The sequence below is a fragment of the Taudactylus pleione genome, unplaced genomic scaffold, assembly GCF_031769625.1.
Source record: "Taudactylus pleione unplaced genomic scaffold, aTauple2 ptg000123l, whole genome shotgun sequence".
Classification (NCBI taxonomy): Eukaryota; Metazoa; Chordata; class Amphibia; order Anura; family Myobatrachidae; genus Taudactylus; species Taudactylus pleione.
The window spans coordinates 902,257-923,241 of record NW_028284525.1 but is presented as its reverse complement, the minus strand read 5'-3'; the positions used below and the strand labels follow the sequence as shown (position 1 = coordinate 923,241).

Here is a 20,985-nt window from a genome sequence, read left to right as displayed (position 1 = left end):
GGGGACCATAAACCTCTCAGACTGTGTGACATTGAAGCAGCTGGGCTTCAGGCTGAGGAAGCCAGGGCCGACTGTATACCTGGAGGATACAGGGAAGGCACAGAGACTGACTGTGTTTGTATAGCTGTGGCAGCCAAGCCAGGCTGGAGCCGGCGATAGACCTGCAGAGAAGCAGGCTGAGACTTTATTGGCAGATTAGCTGCACCCTTATAGAGAGGGTTCAAGAAGTGAGTTAGACGCCCTAAATAGGGGCTAGGTTGTTTATTTATTTTCTGTTTGTTTCCTGACTTTCCATGCTGGAAAGTAAAGCACCATTTATCTACTTGAAAGCTGTGTGTGGACCCTCATTAAGTACCTAAACACTGCACCAATCCACCCTCTGCCGAGCTATCACACATATATATATATATATATATATATATATATATACACACACATACATACATCAACTACATTACAGTGACTGACCAGTGTCAGTGAGAGTTCCTCCCACGCCTCCGGCACTTACTACCATATAGTACATACACAGAGGAGTGATTGTAGGCTCCACATCGCCGTCCTCCCATGTGAATGGCTGTAGAAGTGTACAGTACAAAGTACAATCACCGCTGTGCTCGGCTCTAACATCATTCTCTATCAGACCTCTGTACATGTGTCGTCTCCTCTGCAGATTACAAGGCGTTTGAAGAGGCTGCAGAACATTTTCACCCGTACATCAAATTCTTTGCAACGTTTGACAAGTCGGTAAGATGGCGTGTGGGGGTGAGATGGGCTGGGACATGGCAGCAGCATAGAAAAAGATATTAAACATAAAATTATAATATTTATATTTAGTTTTTTAGGGGGAGAGGTTGATAAATAGCACTACTCTGATTCCTCCAATTCAAATGAAAAGAGGTGCAGCTAAGCCCTGCTGCGTACGGTGCTGAGCCCTGCCGCGTACGGTGCTGAACCCTGCCGCGTACGGTGCTGAGCCCTGTCGCGTACGGTGCTGAGCCCTGCCGCTTACGGTGCTGAGCCCTGCCGCGTACGGTGCTGAGCCCTGCCGCGTACGGTGCTGAACCCTGCCGCGTACGGTGCTGAGCCCTGCCGCGTACGGTGCTGAGCCCTGCCGCGTACGGTGCTGAGCCCTGCCGCGTACGGTGCTGAGCCCTGCCGCGTACAGTGCTATGCTATGGACCAGGAACTGTGATCAGTGCAGTAAGAGCACATAGGCGCCTATTCATCATTACATACTGTATATATCACTTGTGATAATTGTGTTTTAAATTCACTGCGAGTTTAAAAACTGTTCAGAAACATCATCATGCCTCATTCATCATGCCTCATTCATCATGCCTCATTCATCATGTCTCATTCACCATGCCTCATTCATCATGTCTCATTCACCATGCCTCATTCATCATGCCTCATTCATCATGTCTCATTCACCATGCCTCATTCATCATGCCTCATTCATCATGTCTCATTCACCATGCCTCATTCATCATGCCTCATTCATCATGTCTCATTCACCATGCCTCATTCATCATGCCTCATTCATCATGTCTCATTCACCATGCCTCATTCACCATGCCTCATTCATCATGTCTCATTCATCATGCCTCATTCATCATGCCTCATTCATCATGCCTCATTCATCATGTCTCATTCATCATGCCTCATTCATCATGTCTCATTTATCATGTCTCATTCATCATGCCTCATTCATCATGCCTCATTCATCATGTCTCATTCATCATGCCTCATTCATCATGTCTCATTCATCATGCCACATTCATCATGCCTCATTCATCATGCCTCATTTATCATGTCTCATTCATCATGCCTCATTCATCATGCCTCATTCATCATGTCTCATTCATCATGCCTCATTCATCATGTCTCATTCATCATGCCTCATTCATCATGTCTCATTCATCATGCCTCATTCATCATGCCTCATTCATCATGTCTCATTCATCATATCTCATTCACCATGCCTCATTCACCATGCCTCATTCACCATGCCTCATTCACCATACCTCATTCATCATGTCTCATTCATCATACCTCATTCATCATGTCTCATTCATCATACCTCATTCACCATGCCTCATTCACCATACCTCAATAACTAAACTACAGTATGCTGCCCTTTTTGCAGAGCCAGATTTTCAGAAAAGGTATACTTTTACCCCTACACTTGCTGTGTCCCTATGGATTTCTGGATATCCCGCCGCCGCTAGTATATGTGCCCGCCCACAGTTGCAGCACCCACCAACGTCTGTGCCCCCCCGCTAACTCTGATACTGTGTGTACACCCCCCAATCATATAATGCCCAATTTAACTCTCCTGCTGCGCCCTCTACTGACTGCACCACATACAGCAACCAGTGTATCTAATCATATATTACCCAATCTGATTCTCCTGCCGCACCCTCCACTGACCACACCACATACAGCAACCAGTGTATCTAATCATATATTACCCAATCTGATTCTCCTGCTGCACCCTCTGACCACAACACATACAGCAACCAGTGTATCTAATCATATATTACCCAATCTGATTCTCCTGCTGCACCCTCTGACCACAACACATACAGCAGCCAGTGTATCTAATCATATATTACCCAATCTGATTTCCCTTACGCACCCTCCACTGACCACACCACATACAGCAACCAGTGTATCTAATCATATATTACCCAATCTGATTGTCCTGCAGCACCCTCCACTGACCACACCACATACAGGAACCAGTGTATCTAATCATATATTACCAATCTGATTCTCCTACAGCACCCTCCACTGACCATACCACATACAGCAACCAATGTATCTAATAATGTATTTCCCAATTTGATTTCCCTTACGCACCCTCTACTGACCACACCACATACAGGAACCAGTGTATCTAATAATGTATTTCCCAATTTGATTTCCCTTACGCACCCTCTACTGACCACACCACATACAGCAACCAGTGTATCTAATCATATATTACCCAATCTGATTCTCCTGCAGCACCCTCCACTGACCACACCACATACAGGAACCAGTGTATCTAATCATATATTACCAATCTGATTCTCTTACAGCACTCTCTACTGACCACATCACATACAGGAACCAGTGTATCTAATAATGTATTTTCCAATTTGATTTCCCTTACGCATCTTCTACTGACCACACCACATACAGAAACCAGTGTAACTAATCATGTATTTCCCAATCTGATTCTCCTGTTGCACCCTCTACTAACCACAACACATACAGCAAACAATGAATGTAAACATGTATTACCCAATCTGATTCTCCTGCCGCACCCTCTACTGACCACACTATATAATATAAAGATATTCATGTATTACCCAATCTGAATCCTCTGCAGTGCCCTCTACTGACCACACCGCATACAACAACCAGTGTATGTAATCATGTATTTCTCAATGTGATTCATCTGTCGGACCATCTACTGACCACACCACATACAGCAACCGATGTAACTAATCATGTATTAACCAATCTGATTATACTACACCGCCCTCTACTGACTACACCACGTACAGCAACTACTGTACCTAGTCATGTATTACCCAATCTGATTCTCCTACAGCACCCTTTACTGACCACACCACATACAGGAACCAGTGTATCTAATCATGAATTTCTCAATGTGATTCATCTGTCGGACCATCTATTGACCACACCACATACAGCAACTGATGTAACTAATCATGTATTAACCAATCTGATTATACTACACTGCCCTCTACTGACTACACCACATACAGCAACCACTGTACCTAGTCATGTATTACCCAATCTGATTCTCCAGCAGTGCCCTTTACTGATCACACTGCATACAACAACCTGTGTATATACTCATGTGTTAACCAATCGTATTCTTCTGCCGCGCCCTATACTGGCCACACCACATAAAGCAACTAGTGTATCTAATCATGTATTGCAGAACCTGATTCTGCTGCCGCCTCCTCTACTGACCACACAATAAACAGCAACTAGTGTATCTAATCATGGGTTACCCAATCTGATTCTCTTGCAGTGCCTTCTACTGACCACAGCACATTCAGCAACCAGTGTATCTAATCATATATTACCCAATCGGACTCTACTGCCTCTCCCTCTACTGACCACACCACATACAGCAACCAGTGTATGTAATCATGTATTATCATATATGATTCTCCTGTGAGCACACTCCACTGACCACACCTCATGCAGCAACCAGTGTGTGTAATCATGTATTACCCAATCTGATTCTCCTGCAGTGCCCTCTTCTGACCACACCATATAGAGCAACCAGCGGATCTAATCATGTATTACCAAATCTGATTCTTCTGCTGCATCCTCTACTAACCACACCACATACAGCAAAAAGTGTTTCTAATCATGGGTTACCCAATCTGATTCTCCTGCAGTGCCCTGTACTGACCACACCACATACAGCAATCAGTGTATGTAATCAAGTATTACCCAATCTGATTCTCCTGCAGTGTCCTCTACTGACCACACCACAAACAGCAACCAGTGTAGGTAATCATGTATTACCCAATCTGATTCTCCTGCCACACCCTCTACTAACCACACCACATACAGCAATCAGTGTATGTAATCAAATATTACCCAATCTGATTCTCCTGCAGTGCCTCTACTGACCACACCACAAACAGCAACCAGTGTATGTAATCATGTATTACCCAATCTGATTCTCCTGCCACACCCTCTACTAACCACACCACATACAGCAATCAGTGTATGTAATCAAGTATTACCCAATCTGATTCTCCTTCAGCGCCCTGTACTGACCACACCACATACAGCAACCAGTGTATGTAATCATGTATTACCCAATCTGATTCTCCTTCAGCGCCCTATACTGACCACACCACATACAGAAACTAATGAATGTAATCATGTATTATCCAATCTGATTCTTCAGCAGTGCCCTCCTTTGACCACAGCACATTCAGGAACCAGTGTATCTAATCATAAATTACCCAATCTGATTCTATTGCCTCTCCCTCTACTGACAACACCACATTCAGCAACCAGTGTATCTAATCATGGATTACCCAATATGATTCCTCTGCAGTGCCCTCCTTTGACCACACCACATTCAGCAACCAGTGTATCTAATCATGTATTACCCAATCTGATTCTATTGCCTCTCCCTCTACTGACCGCACCACATTCAGCAACCAGTGTATCTATTCATGTATTACCCAATCTGATTCCTCTGCAGTGCTTTCCTCTGACCACACCACATTCAGCAACCAGTGTATCTAATCATGTATTTCCTAATATAATTCTCCTGCCGCGCCTTCTACTGACCACACCAAATACAGCAACCAATGTATGTAAAAATGTATTACCCAATATGATTCTCCTTCTGCACCCTCTACTGACCACACCGCATACAACATACAGTGTATGTAAACATATAATACCCAATCTAATTCTCCTGCAGCACCCTCTACTGACCACACCACATATAGCAACCAGTGTATGTAATCATATATTACCCAATCTGATTCTCCTGCCACACCCTCTACTAACCACACCACATACAGCAACCAGTGTATCTAATCATGTATTTCCCAATCTGATTCTCCTGCCGCGCCCTCTACTTACCACAACACATACAGCAACCAATGAATGTAATCATATATTACCCAATCTGATTCTCCTGCCACACCCTCTACTAACCACACCACATACAGCAACCAGTGTATCTAATCATGTATTACCCAATCTAATTCTCCAGCTGCGCCCTCTACTTACCACAACACATACAGCAACCAATGAATGTAAACATTACACAATCTGATTCTCCTGCCGCACCCTCTACTGACCACACTACATAAAGATACCAGTGTAAATCATGTATTTCCCAATTTGATTCATCTGCCGAACCCTCTACTGACCACACCACATACAGCAACCAGTGTAACAAATCATGTGTTACCCAATCTGATTATCCTGCGGTGCCCTCTACTGACCACACCACATACAGCAACCAGTGTAACAAATCATGTGTTACCCAATCTGATTATCCTGCGGCACCCTCTACTGACTACACCACATACAGCAACCAATGAATAATCATGTGTTACCCAATCTGATTATCCTGCGGCACCCTCTACTGACTACACCACATATAGCAACCAGTGTATCAAATCATGTGTTACCCAATCTGATTATACTACAGCGCCCTCTACTGACCACACCACATACAGCAACCAATGAATAATCATGTGTTACCCAATCTGATTCTCCTGCAGCACCTCCCACTGACCAGACCACATACAGCAATCAGTGTGTCTAATCATGTATTACCCTATCTGATTCTCCTGTAGCACCCCTTACTAACCACACCACATACAACAACCAGTTTATGTAATCATGTATTACCCAATCTGATTCTCCTGCAGCGCCCTTTACTGACCACACCACATACAGCAACCAGTGTATGTAATCATGTATTACCCAATCTGATTGTCCTGTAGCACCCCTTACTAACCACATCACATACAGCAACCAGTTTATGTAATCATGTATTACCCAATCTGATTCTCCTGCAGCGCCCTTTACTGACCACACCACATACAGCAACCAGTGTATGTAATCATGTATTACCCAATCTGATTCTCCTGCAGCGCCCTTTACTAACCACACCACATACAGGAACCAGTGTATGTAATCATGTATTACTCAATCTGATTCTCCTGCAGCACCCTTTACTGACCACACCACATACAGCAACCAGTGTATGTAATCATGTATTACCCAATCTGATTCTCCTGCAGCGCCCTCTACTGACCACACCACATACAGCAACCAGTGTATCTAATCATGTATTACCCAATCTGATTCTCCTTCAGCGCCCTGTACTGACCACACCACATACAGCAACCAGTGTATGTAATCAATCATGTATTACCCAATCTGATTCTCCTTCAGTGACCCTGTACTGACCACACCACATACAGCAACCAGTGTATCTAATCATGTATTACCCAATCTGATTCTCCTGCAGCGCCCTGTACTGACCACACCACATACAGCAACCAGTGTATCTAATCATGTATTACCCAATCTGATTCTCCTGCAGCACCCTCTACTGACCACACCACATACAGCAACCAGTGTATGTAATCAATCATGTATTACCCAATCTGATTCTCCTTCAGTGCCCTGTACTGACCACGCCACATACAGCAACCAGTGTATCTAATCATGTATTACCCAATCTGATTCTCCTTCAGCGCCCTGTACTGACCACACCACATACAGCAACCAGTGTATCTAATCATGTATTACCCAATCTGATTCTCCTTCAGCTCCCTGTACTGACCACACCACATACAGCATAATTCTATATAATAATGTAAAAAAAAATCTGATTTTACTGACCATACCACATAAGGTCACCAGTATATCCAATCATGTATAACCAAGAACACGCGATATACTGTATAGTACAGGCAAACACATTTCCTATTCCTCTAGCAATCAGGGTATGGAAATAATTATACCCCTTCCCTAGGCTGTAACCATGCAAGCTTCAGTACATCCATAGATTGATTCAGTATCTACTTCCATCACCGTTTCCCAGTTGAGTTTTGCACTTACTGTAGCACTGTTCCCATTTCTTAGTGTAGTTACTGTAGGCGGAATTAGCTGCCTTTGCAATAGCGGATTTTCATCTCTGTATTTCATTTCATCTTATTGGCATAACACAATCATTTGCATTTTCTGAGCTATAAACTCAGATTTCCCAACCTCTAAAGTCTATGCCAAACATTGGGGGGTGGTCTGGCCTCGCCCCAACGGCCCTGCAGGACAGGATTATATGGTCTGGGACACAGAAGGAAGAGACCCCAGGGAATATATCTATAAGGAGGAGGCTGCTCTGTTACAGATGGCAAATGTCTGATCTGAGGCTGGTGGGTCTGGTACAGAGGGAGCTGGAGGTTGTCTCGTGTTGCTGGCAGCGGGGAGTGGGAGGCACAGGAGGATTGATGAGGGTAAATGGTGACGTTCTGTGTCACATAGATCATTGGGGTGAGTTGTTGAGATCGCTGGAAACTTTGGGGTATAATAAAGAGATTGAGGCCATTTGGAAAAATCTAATTCTCTTGTCAGGTGGCGAAGACTCTGACTCTGAAGGTAAATGAGGTGGACTTCTATGAGCCATTCATGGATGAACCAGTCACCATCCCAGATAAACCGTATACGGAGAGCGAGCTGGTGGATTTTATAACCAAACACAAAAGGTGGGTGAACCCTAGAGAACCAGTAAGGGCGACTTGTGTCATATAACTTACAAATTCAATTTCAGGAGGTGCAAACACTAATATAGGAACATGTCACTTCCCCCTAAGTCAGCTCCTTCCCCGCAATCCTCAGACTATACCTTTGTCCCAAATATCTCTATACTTCCCCCCAAAAAACGTTATAAGCAGCCGCAACTACAAAATGTAACAACACGTCTGAGCTGCAGTCCACGGTGTCATTGCGTTTTGTTCGGCTGCAACCATTGATGTTTCCATCTATTATTCCAGGTGCTCGGGGAGAAGCAATATTCCATCTACAACATATGGCCTATCCTGTACATTCCTGCCCTAATCATAGACATGAGGGGCAAAGTTACCAACATGATAATTCACCAAACTGCAGGTTTTCCTGCGTTCCTCAATTCCACATCTTATTTAAGGCCAAATTGTTTATTGTAGTTCATTATTACCACAAGATCTCTGCAGTCCTGATTTTTAGAGATGGAGTTATGCAAACTGTCCCAGGTATTAGGAAGCGGAAAGCAAAGCGCAAAGTACAGAGGCCCTGATTCAGAGTCGGACGCTCTGACAGAGCGTTCGCTCTGAATCAGGGCCGTTTTTTTTTTTTTTTTTTAAACGGCCTTCTGGCCGCTTCCATAGCCGTGGGTGACCACCCACAGCTATAGCGAGCGGCCATGATGATGGTCGCGATGGTCAAGACCATCGTGACCATTGGGCTTGCGACGAGACCCTTTTGGTAGGGTCTCGTTGCCGCAAGCCCCAGAGAGATTTCGGCTCTAGCAGATGGGAACGCCTCCGTTTGGGCAGCCACTCCCCCGGCCCACCCACCAAAGGGGGTGTGCTGTCACTCAACATCGACAGCACGCCCCCTTTGGTACGAGACCCGGAGCGACGGAGTGCCCGTCGCTATCCGGGTCTCTCGCATGCGCACGACGGAGCCGCATGCGCACTGGGCCACCATCGATCCGCTTGCGAGCGCACAGCCCAGGCCCAGAGCCCCTTAGTAATCACCCCCCAAATGTCATCAGATCATGCTCTAACTCACAGTATAACCCTCCTGTACAGTACATTCAACATAATCCGCCTGTACAGTATATTCAGCATAAGCCGCCGGTACAGTACATTCAGCATAATCCGCCAGTACAGTACATTCAGCATAATTCGCCTGTACAGTACATTCAGCATAAGCCGCCTGTACAGTACATTCAGCATAATCCGCCTGTACAGTACATTCAGCATAAACCGCCTGTGCAGTATATTCAGCATAAGACGCCTGTACAGTACATTCAGCATAAGCCGTCTGTACAGTATATTCAGCATAATCCGCCTGTACAGTACATTCAGCATAACCCGCCTTTACAGTACATTCAGCATAAGCCATCTGTACAGTATATTCAGCATAATCCGCCTGTACAGTACATTCAGCATAAGCCATCTGTACAGTATATTCAGCATAAGCCACCTGTACAGTACATTCAGCATAAGCCACCTGTACAGTACATTCAACATAAGCCGCCGGTACAGTACATTCAGCATAATCCGCCTGTACAGTACATTCAGCATAAGGCGCCTGTACAGTATATTCAGTATAAGCCGCCGGTACAGTACATTCAGCATATGCCGCCTGTACAGTACATTCATCATAAGCCGTCTGTACAGTATATTCAGCATAAACCACCGGTATAGTATATTCAGCATATACCACCGGTATAGTATATTCAGCATAAGCCGCCTGTACAGTATATCAGCATAAGCCTCCTGTACAGTACATTCAGCATAAACCACCGGTATAGTATATTCAGCATAAGCCGCCTGTACAGTATATCAGCATAAGCCGTCTGTACAGTATATCAGCATAAGCCGCCTGTACAGTACAGTACATTCAGCATAAGCTGTCTGTACAGTATATTCAGCATAAGCCGTCTGTACAGTATATTCAGCATAAGCCATCTGTACAGTACATTCAGCATAAGCCGCCGGTACAGTACATTCAGCATAAGCCGTCTGTACAGTATATTCAGCATAAGCCATCTGTACAGTACATTCAGCATAAGCCGCCGGTACAGTACATTCAGCATAAGCCATCTGTACAGTACATTCAGCATAAGCCGTCTTACAGTACATTCAGCATAAGCCGCCTGTACAGTACATTCAGCATAAATCACCTTTACAGACAGGCAGATAGTGGCTTTATTGTTGCAGAGTCAGGGTGTGCTTAGAAAGTCCACATTCAGAATGATGACATGGACTTTAGGTTGACATGCAATATGTCGACACTCAATTTCCATACATTCGACATACAGTTTTTTGCTTATTTTAGCCTAACCCTAACCTTACACCTAACCCTAACCCAACACTTAAACCTAGCCCTTACCCTAACCTACACCTAACTCTAACAACTAAACATAAATCTAACCTGTAACCCTAAACCTACTCCTCACCCTAACCCAAACTTTAACCTTAACTCTTACCTTCACCCAAATCCCCTGACTCTAATCTTTACCATAAACCTAACTCTAATGGTGCATACACACGTAGGCCCCATGTAATATTACTGATATCTGATTGTTGTCTGATACATAGGCCCCATGTAATATTACTTATATCTGATTGTTGTTCTGATACATAGGCCCCATGTAATATTACTTATATCTGATTGTTGTCTGATACATAGGCCCCATGTAATATTACTGATATCTGATTGTTATTCTGATACGTTGACCCCATGTAATATTACTTATATCTGATTGTTATTCTTATACGTAGCCCCCATGTAATATTACTTATATCTGATTGTTATTCTAATACGTAGGCCCCATGTAATATTACTTATATCTGATAATTATTCTAATACGTAGGCCCCATGTAATATTACTTATATCTGATTGTTATTCTAATACGTAGGCCCCATGTAATATTACTTATATCTGATTGTTATTCTAATACGTAGGCCCCATGTAATATTACTTATATCTGATTGTTATTCTGATACGTAGGCCCCATGTAATATTACTTATATCTGATTGTTATTCTGATACGTAGACCCCATGTAATATTACTTATATCTGATTGTTATTCTAATACGTAGGCCCCATGTAATATTACTTATATCTGATTGTTATTCTAATACGTAGGCCCCATGTAATATTACTTATATCTGATTGTTATTCTGATACGTAGGCCCCATGTAATATTACTTATATCTGATTGTTGTTCTAATACGTTGACCCCATGTAATATTACTTATATCTCATTGTTATTCTAATACGTAGGACCCATGTAATATTACTTATATCTGATTGTTATTCTGATATGTTGACCCCATGTAATATTACTTATATCTGATTGTTATTCTAATACGTAGGACCCATGTAATATTACTTATATCTGATTGTTATTCTGATACGTTGACCCCAGGTTTGTTATTAAGAAACAAAATCTCTATCTCCTTTCCAGGGCCACACTGCGTAAATTACGTCCAGAAGACATGTTTGAAATATGGGTAATGTATGATCAAAGTGTCCTCTATTATACTCTCTTCTCACACCCTGATCCCTACTCACACCCTGCTCCCTACTCACACTCTGCTCCCTCTGCTCTCTCCTCACTCTCTGCTCTCTCCTCACACTCTGCTCCCTCTGCTCTCTCATCACTCTCTGCTCTCTCATCACACTCTGCTCCCTCCTCACACTCTGCTCCCTCTGCTCTCTCCTCACACTCTACTCTCTCCTCACACTCTGCTCCTTCTGCTTTCTCCTCACACTCTGCTCTCTCCTCACTCTCTGCTCTCTCCTCACACTCTCCTCCCTCTGCTCTCTCCTCACACTCTGCTCCCTCTTCTTTCTCCTCACACTCTATTCTCTCCTCACACTCTCCTACCTCTATCTGTACTCACACTCTGCTCCCTCTGATCTGTACTCACACTCTGCTCCCTCCTCACACTCTGCTCTCTCCTCACACTCTGCTCTCTCCTCACACTCTGCTCCCTCCTCACACTCTGCTCCCTCTGCTCTCTCCTCACACTCTGCTGCCTCCTCACACTCTGCTCCCTCTGCTCTCTCCTCACACTCTGCTCCCTCCTCACACTCTGCTCCCTCCTCACACTCTGCTCCCTCTGCTCTCTCCTCACACTCTCCTCCCTCTGCTCCCTCCTCACACTCTGCTCCCTCCTCACACTCTGCTCCCTCTGCTCTCTCCTCACACTCTCCTCCCTCTGCTCTCTCCTCACACTCTGCTCCCTCCTCACACTCTCCTCCCTCTGCTCTCTCCTCACACTCTGCTCCCTCTTCTTTCTCCTCACACTCTATTCTCTCCTCACACTCTCCTACCTCTGATCTGTACTCACACTCTGCTCCCTCCTCACACTCTGCTCTCTCCTCACACTCTGCTCTCTCCTCACACTCTGCTCCCTCTGCTCCCTCCTCACACTCTGCTCTCTCCTCACTCTCTGCTCCCTCTGCTCTCTCCTCACATTCTGCTCCCTCTGCTCTCTCCTCACACTCTGCTCCCTCTGCTCTCTCCTCACACTCTGCTCTATCCTCACATTCTGCTCCCTCTGCTCTCTCCTCACTCTCTGCTCCCTCTGCTCCCTCCTCACACTCTGCTCTATCCTCACACTCTGCTCCCTCTGCTCTCTCCTCACACTCTCCTCCCTCTGCTCTCTCCTCACATTCTGCTCCCTCTGCTCTCTCCTCACACTCTGCTCCCTCTGCTCTCTCATCACACTCTATTCTCTCCTCACTCTCTGCTCCCTCTGCTCTCTCCTCACACTCTGCTCTCTCCTCACACTCTATTCTCTCCTCACACTCTGCTCCCTCTGCTCTCTCCTCACACTCTTCTCTCTCTGCTCTCTCCTCACACTCTGCTCCCTCTGCACTCTCCTCACACTCTCCTCCCACTCTGCCCCCTCTGCCCTCTGCTCACACTCTGCTCCCTTTGCTCTCTCCTCACACTCTGCTCCCTCTGCCCTCTACTCAAACTGGCCCTGATTCAGAGCCGGACGCTCTGAAAGAGCGCTCGCTCTGAATCAGGGCTATAGCGAGCAGCCATGATGATGGTTGCGATGGTCAAGACCATCGCGACCTTTGGGCTTGTGACGAGACCCTTGTGGTAGGATCTCGCCCATCAAAAGCCCCAGAGAGATTTCGGCTCTAACAGAGCCAGAAGCTCTCCACTGACATCACTTGAGATGTCAGTGGGGCCGCCCCCAAACAGCAGGCATTCTCATTTGGGCAGCCACCCCCCCGGCCCGCCCACCAAAGGGGGCAAGCTGTCACCCGGCATCGACAGCTCGCCCCCTTTGGTGCGAGACCCAGAGCGACGAAGTGCCCGTCGCTAGCCGAGTCTCGCGCATGCGACCAGGTCTGAATCAAGCCCTCTACTCCCTCTGCTCTCTCCTCACTCTGCTCCCTCTGCAGTCTCGTCACTCTCTTCTCCCTCTTCTATCTCCTCACACTCTGCTCCCTCTGCTCTCTCATCACACTCTGCTCCCTCTGCTCTCTCATCACACTCTGCTCCCTCTGCTCTCTCCACACATTCTGCTCCCTCTGCTCTCTCCTCACACTCTGCTCCCTCTGCTCTCTCCTCACACTCTGCTCCCTCTTCTTTCTCCTCACACTCTGCCCCCTCTGCTCTCTCCTCACACTCTTCTCTCTCCTCACACTCTATTCTCTCCTCACACTCTGCTCCCTCTGCTCTCTCCTCACACTCTGCTCCCTCTGCTCTCTCCTCACACTCTCCTCCCTCTGATCTGTACTCACACTCTGCTCCCTCTGCTATCTCCTCACACTCTGCTCCCTCTGCTCTCTCCTCACACTCTGCTCCCTCTGCTCTCTCCTCACTCTCTGCTCTCTCCTCACACTCTACTCTCTCCTCACACTCTGCTCCCTCTGCTCTCTCCTCACACTCTGCTCCCTCTGCTCTCTCCTCACTCTCTGCTCTCTCCTCACACTCTACTCTCTCCTCACTCTCTGCTCCCTCTGCTCTCTCCTCACACTCTCCTCCCTCTGATCTGTACTCACACTCTGCTCCCTCTTCTTTCTCCTCACACTCTGCTCCCTCAGCTCTCTCCTCACACTCTGCTCCCTCTGCTCACACTCTGCTCCTTCTGCTCTCTCTTCACACCCTGCACCCTCTGCACTCTCGTAACTCTTTGCTCCCTCTGCTCTCTCCTCACACTCTTCTCTATCTGCTCTCTCCTCACACTCTGCTCCCTTTGTTCTCTCCTCACACTCCTCTCCCTCTGCTCTCTCCTCACACTCTACTCTCTCCTCACACTCTGCTCTCTCCTCACACTCTATTCTCTCCTCACACTCTGCTCTCTCATCACACTCTGCTCCCTCTGCTCTCTCCTCACACTCTGCTCCCTCTGCACTCTCCTCACACTCTGCTCTCTCCTCACACTCTCCTCCCTCTGCTCCCTCTGCTCTCTCCTCACACTCTCCTCCCTCTGCTCTCTCCTCACATTCTGCTCCCTCTGCACTCTCCTCACACTCTGCTCTCTCCTCACTCTCTGCTCCCTCTGCTCTCTCCTCACATTCTGCTCCCTCTTCTTTCTCCTCACACTCTGCCCCCTCTGCTCTCTCCTCACACTCTGCTCTCTCCTCACACTCTATTCTCTCCTCACACTCTGCTCCCTCTTCTTTCTCCTCACACTCTGCTCCCTCTGCTCTCTCCTCACACTCTGCTCTCTCCTCACACTCTATTCTCTCCTCACTCTCTGCTCCCTCTGCTCTCTCCTCACACTCTCCTCCCTCTGATCTGTACTCACACTCTGCTCCCTCTGCTATCTCCTCACACTCTGCTCCCTCTGCTCTCTCCTCACACTCTGCTCCCTCTGCTCTCTCCTCACTCTCTGCTCTCTCCTCACACTCTACTCTCTCCTCACACTCTGCTCCCTCTGCTCTCTCCTCACACTCTGCTCCCTCTGCTCTCTCCTCACTCTCTGCTCTCTCCTCACACTCTACTCTCTCCTCACTCTCTGCTCCCTCTGCTCTCTCCTCACACTCTCCTCCCTCTGATCTGTACTCACACTCTGCTCCCTCTTCTTTCTCCTCACACTCTGCTCCCTCAGCTCTCTCCTCACACTCTGCTCCCTCTGCTCACACTCTGCTCCTTCTGCTCTCTCTTCACACCCTGCACCCTCTGCACTCTCGTAACTCTTTGCTCCCTCTGCTTTCTCCTCACACTCTTCTCTATCTGCTCTCTCCTCACACTCTGCTCCCTTTGCTCTCTCCTCACACTCCTCTCCCTCTGCTCTCTCCTCACACTCTACTCTCTCCTCACACTCTGCTCTCTCCTCACACTCTTTTCTCTCCTCACACTCTGCTCTCTCATCACACTCTGCTCCCTCTGCTCTCTCCTCACACTCTGCTCCCTCTGCTCTCTCCTCACACTCTGCTCCCTCTTCTATCCCTACTCACACTCTGCTCCCTCTGCACTCTCCTCACACTCTGCTCTCTCCTCACACTCTCCTCCCTCTGCTCTCTCCTCACATTCTGCTCCCTCTGCTCTCTCCTCACACTCTCCTCCCTCTGCTCTCTCCTCACATTCTGCTCCCTCTGCACTCTCCTCACACTCTGCTCTCTCCTCACTCTCTGCTCCCTCTGCTCTCTCCTCACATTCTGCTCCCTCTTCTTTCTCCTCACACTCTGCCTCCTCTGCTCTCTCCTCACACTCTATTCTCTCCTCACACTCTGCTCCCTCTTCTTTCTCCTCACACTCTGCTCCCTCTGCTCTCTCCTCACACTCTGCTCTCTCCTCACACTCTATTCTCTCCTCACTCTCTGCTCCCTCTGCTCTCTCCTCACACTCTCCTACCTCTGATCTGTACTCACACTCTGCTCCCTCTTCTTTCTCCTCACACTCTGCTCCCTCTGCTCTCTCCTCACTCTCTGCTCCCTCTGCTCTCTCCTCACATTCTGCTCCCTCTTCTATCCCTACTCACACTCTCCTCCCTCTGCTCTCTCCTCACATTCTGCTCCCTCTGCTCTCTCCTCACACTCTGCTCCCTCTTCTATCCCTACTCACACTCTGCTCCCTCTGCACTCTCCTCACACTCTGCTCTCTCCTCACACTCAGCTCTCTCCTCACTCTCTGCTCCCTCTGCTCTCTCCTCACACTCTCCTCCCTCTGATCTGTACTCACACTCTGCTCCCTCTGCTATCTCCTCACACTCTGCTCCCTCTGCTCTCTCCTCACACTCTGCTCCCTCTGCTCTCTCCTCACTCTCTGCTCCCTCTGCTCTCTCCTCACACTCTACTCTCTCCTCACACTCTGCTCCCTCTGCTCTCTCCTCACACTCTACTCTCTCCTCACACTCTGCTCCCTCTGCTCTCTCCTCACACTCTGCTCTCTCCTCACTCTCTGCTCTCTCCTCACACTCTACTCTCTCCTCACTCTCTGCTCCCTCTGCTCTCTCCTCACACTCTCCTCCCTCTGATCTGTACTCACACTCTGCTCCCTCTTCTTTCTCCTCACACTCTGCTCCCTCAGCTCTCTCCTCACACTCTGCTCCCTCTGCTCTCTCCTCACACTCTGCTCCTTCTGCTCTCTCTTCACACCCTGCACCCTCTGCACTCTCGTAACTCTCTGCTCCCTCTGCTCTCTCCTTACACTCTTCTCTCTCTGCTCTCTCCTCACACTCTGCTCCCTTTGCTCTCTCCTCACACTCCTCTCCCTCTGCCCTCTGCTCACACTCTGCTCCCTTTGCTCTCTCCTCACACTCTGCCCCCTCTGCCCTCTGCTCACACTCTGCTCCCTTTGCTCTCTCCTCACACTCTGCCCCCTCTGCCCTCTGCTCAAACTGGCCCTGATTCAGAGCCGGACGCTCTGAAAGAGCGCTCACTCTGAATCAGGGCTATAGCGAGCGGCCATGATGATGGTTGCGATGGTCAAGACCATCGCGACTTTCGGGCTTGTGATGAGACCCTTGTGGTAGGATCTCGCCCATCAAAAGCCCAAGAGAGATTTCGGCTCTAACAGAGCCAGAAGCTCTCCACTGACATCACTTGAGATGTCAGTGGGGCCGCCCCCAAACAGCAGGCATTCTCATTTGAACGCCTCCGTTTGGGCAGCCACCCCCCTGGCCCACCCACCAAAGGGGGCAAGCTGTCACCCGGCATCGACAGCTCGCCCCCTTTGGTGCGAGACCCAGAGCGACGGAGTGCCTGTCGCTAGCCGAGTCTCGCGCATGCGACCAGGTCTGAATCAGGCCCTCTACTCCCTCTGCTCTCTCCTCACTCTGCTCCCTCTGCTCTCTCGTCACTCTCTTCTCCCTCTTCTATCTCCTCACACTCTTCTCTCTCTGCTCTCTCCTCACACCCTTCTCCCTCTGCTCTCTCCCACCCTGCTCCCTCTGCTCTCTCCTCACACTCTGCTCTCTCCTCACACTCTATTCTCTCCTCACTCTCTGCTCCCTCTGCTCTCTCCTCACACTCTCCTACCTCTGATCTGTACTCACACTCTGCTCCCTCTTCTTTCTCCTCACACTCTGCTCTCTCCTCACACTCTGCTCCCTCTGCTCTCTCCTCACTCTCTGCTCCCTCTTCTATCCCTACTCACACTCTGCTCCCTCTTCTATCCCTACTCACACTCTCCTCCCTCTGCTCTCTCCTCACATTCTGCTCCCTCTGCACTCTCCTCACACTCTGCTCTCTCCTCACACTCAGCTCTCTCCTCACTCTCTGCTCCCTCTGCTCTCTCCTCACACTCTCCTCCCTCTGATCTGTACTCACACTCTGCTCCCTCTGCTATCTCCTCACACTCTGCTCCCTCTGCTCTCTCCTCACACTCTGCTCCCTCTGCTCTCTCCTCACTCTCTGCTCTCTCCTCACACTCTACTCTCTCCTCACACTCTGCTCCCTCTGCTCTCTCCTCACACTCTGCTCCCTCTGCTCTCTCCTCACTCTCTGCTCTCTCCTCACACTCTACTCTCTCCTCACTCTCTGCTCCCTCTGCTCTCTCCTCACACTCTCCTCCCTCTGATCTGTACTCACACTCTGCTCCCTCTTCTTTCTCCTCACACTCTGCTCCCTCAGCTCTCTCCTCACACTCTGCTCCCTCTGCTCTCTCCTCACACTCTGCTCCTTCTGCTCTCTCTTCACACCCTACACCCTCTGCACTCTCGTAACTCTCTGCTCCCTCTGCTCTCTCCTCACAATCTTCTCTCTCTGCTCTCTCCTCACACTCTGCTCCCTTTGCTCTCTCCTCACACTCCTCTCCCTCTGCCTTCTGCTCACACTCTGCTCCCTTTGCTCTCTCCTCACACTCTGCTCCCTCTGCCCTCTGCTCACACTCTGCTCCCTTTGCTCTCTCCTCACACTCTGCTCCCTCTGCCCTCTGCTCAAACTGGCCCTGATTCAGAGCCGGACGCTCTGAAAGAGCGCTCGCTCTGAATCAGGGCTATAGCGAGCGGCCATGATGATGGTTGCGATGGTCAAGACCATCGCGACCTTCGGGCTTGTGACGAGACCCTTGTGGTAGGATCTCGCCCATCAAAAGCCCCAGAGAGATTTCGGCTCTAACAGAGCCAGAAGCTCTCCACTGACATCACTTGAGATGTCAGTGGGGCCGCCCCCAAACAGCAGGCATTCTCATTTGAACGCCTCCGTTTGGGCAGCCACCCCCCCGGCCTGCCCACCAAAGGGGGCAAGCTGTCACCCGTCATCGACAGCTCGCCCCCTTTGGTGCGAGACCCAGAGCGACGGAGTGCCCGTCGCTAGCCGAGTCTCGCGCATGCGACCAGGTCTGAATCAGGCCCTCTACTCCCTCTGCTCTCTCCTCACTCTGCTCCCTCTGCTCTCTCGTCACTCTCTTCTCACTCTTCTATCTCCTCACACTCTTCTCTCTCTGCTCTCTCCTCACACCCTTCTCCCTCTGCTCTCTCCCACCCTGTACCCTCTGCACTCTCGTCACTCTCTTCTCCCTCTTCTATCTCCTCACACTCTGCTCCCTTTGCTCTCTCCTCACACTCTGCTCCCTCTTCTATCCCTACTCACACTCTGCTCTCTCCTCACACTCTGCTCTCTCCTCACACTCTGCTCCCTCTGCTCTCTCCTCACATCCTGCTCTCTCCTCACATTCTTCTCCCTCTGCTCTCTCCTCACACTCTGCTCCCTCTGCTCTCTCCTCACACTCTGCTCTCTCCTCACACTCTATTCTCTCCTCACTCTCTGCTCCCTCTGCTCTCTCCTCACACTCTGCTCCCTCTGCTCTCTCCTCACTCTCTGCTCCCTCTGCTCTCTCCTCACTCTCTGCTCTCTCCTCACACTCTGTCTCTCCTCACTCTCTGCTCCCTCTGCTCTCTCCTCACACTCTGCTCCCTCTGCTCTCTCCTCACACTCTCCTCCCTCTGCTCTCTCCTCACACTCTGCTCCCTCTGCACTCTCCTCACACTCTGCTCTCTCCTCACTCTCTGCTCCCTCTGCTCTCTCCTCACTCTCTGCTCCCTCTGCTCTCTCCTCACACTCTGCTCCCTCTTCTTTCTCCTCACACTCTGCCCCCTCTGCTCTCTCCTCACACTCTGCTCTCTCCTCACACTCTATTCTCTCCTCACACTCTCCTACCTCTGATCTGTACTCACACTCTGCTCCCTCTTCTTTCTCCTCACACTCTGCTCCCTCCTCACACTCTGCTCTATCCTCACATTCTGCTCCCTCTGCTCTCTCCTCACTCTCTGCTCCCTCTGCTCTCTCCTCACACTCTGCTCCCTCTTCTATCCCTACTCACACTCTCCTCCCTCTGCTCTCTCTTCACATTCTGCTCCCTCTGCTCTCTCCTCACACTCTGCTCCCTCTTCTATCCCTACTCACACTCTGCTCCCTCTGCACTCTCCTCACACTCTGCTCTCTCCTCACACTCTGCTCTCTCCTCACTCTCTGCTCCCTCTGCTCTCTCCTCACACTCTCCTCCCTCTGATCTGTACTCACACTCTGCTCCCTCTGCACTCTCCTCACACTCTGCTCTCTCCTCACGCTCTGCTTCCTCCTCACGCCCTGCTGTCTCCTCACATTCTGCTCCCTCCTCACACTCTGCTCCTTCCTCACGCCCTGCTCCCTCCTCACACCCTGCTCTCTCCTCACACCCTGCTCTCTCCTCACACCCTGCTCTCTCCTCACACTCTGCTCTTTCCTCACACCCTGGTCTCTCCTCACACTCTGCTCTCTCCTCACACTCTGCTCTCTCCTCACACCCTGCTCCCTCTGCTTTCTCCTCACACCCTGCTCCCTCCTCACACCCTGCTCCCTACTCACACTCTGCTCCTTCCCCACACCCTCCTCTCTCCTCACACTCTGCTTCCTCCTCACGCCCTGCTCTCTCCTCACACTCTACTCTCTCCTCACACTCTGCTTCCTCCTCACGCCCTGCTCTTTCCTCACACCCTGCTCTCTCCTCACACTTTGCTCTCTCCTCACACCCTGCTCTCTCCTCACACTCTGCTCTCTCCTCACACTCTGCTCTCTCCTCACACCCTGCTCTCTCCTCACTCTCTGCTCTCTCCTCACACTCTACTCTCTCCTCACACTCTGCTCTCTCCTCACACTCTGCTCTCTCCTCACTCTCTGCTCTCTCCTCACACTCTACTCTCTCCTCACTCTCTGCTCCCTCTGCTCTCTCCTCACACTCTCCTCCCTCTGATGTGTACTCACACTCTGCTCCCTCTTCTTTCTCCTCACACTCT

The 20,985-nt window shown here is 49.2% G+C and overlaps 1 protein-coding gene across 1 annotated transcript in view; it reads left to right on the top strand.

Moving 5' to 3' along the window:
• CASQ2 (calsequestrin 2) overlaps window positions 1-20,985 on the top strand; it is a 155,281-nt gene that overhangs the window by 76,770 nt on the left and 57,526 nt on the right. Inside the window, exons 5-7 of the mRNA XM_088472447.1 lie at window positions 671-744; window positions 8,155-8,285; window positions 11,763-11,808. Coding sequence (XP_088328573.1) covers window positions 671-744; window positions 8,155-8,285; window positions 11,763-11,808 — 251 coding nt within the window. The remainder of the gene's footprint in view (window positions 1-670; window positions 745-8,154; window positions 8,286-11,762; window positions 11,809-20,985) is intronic.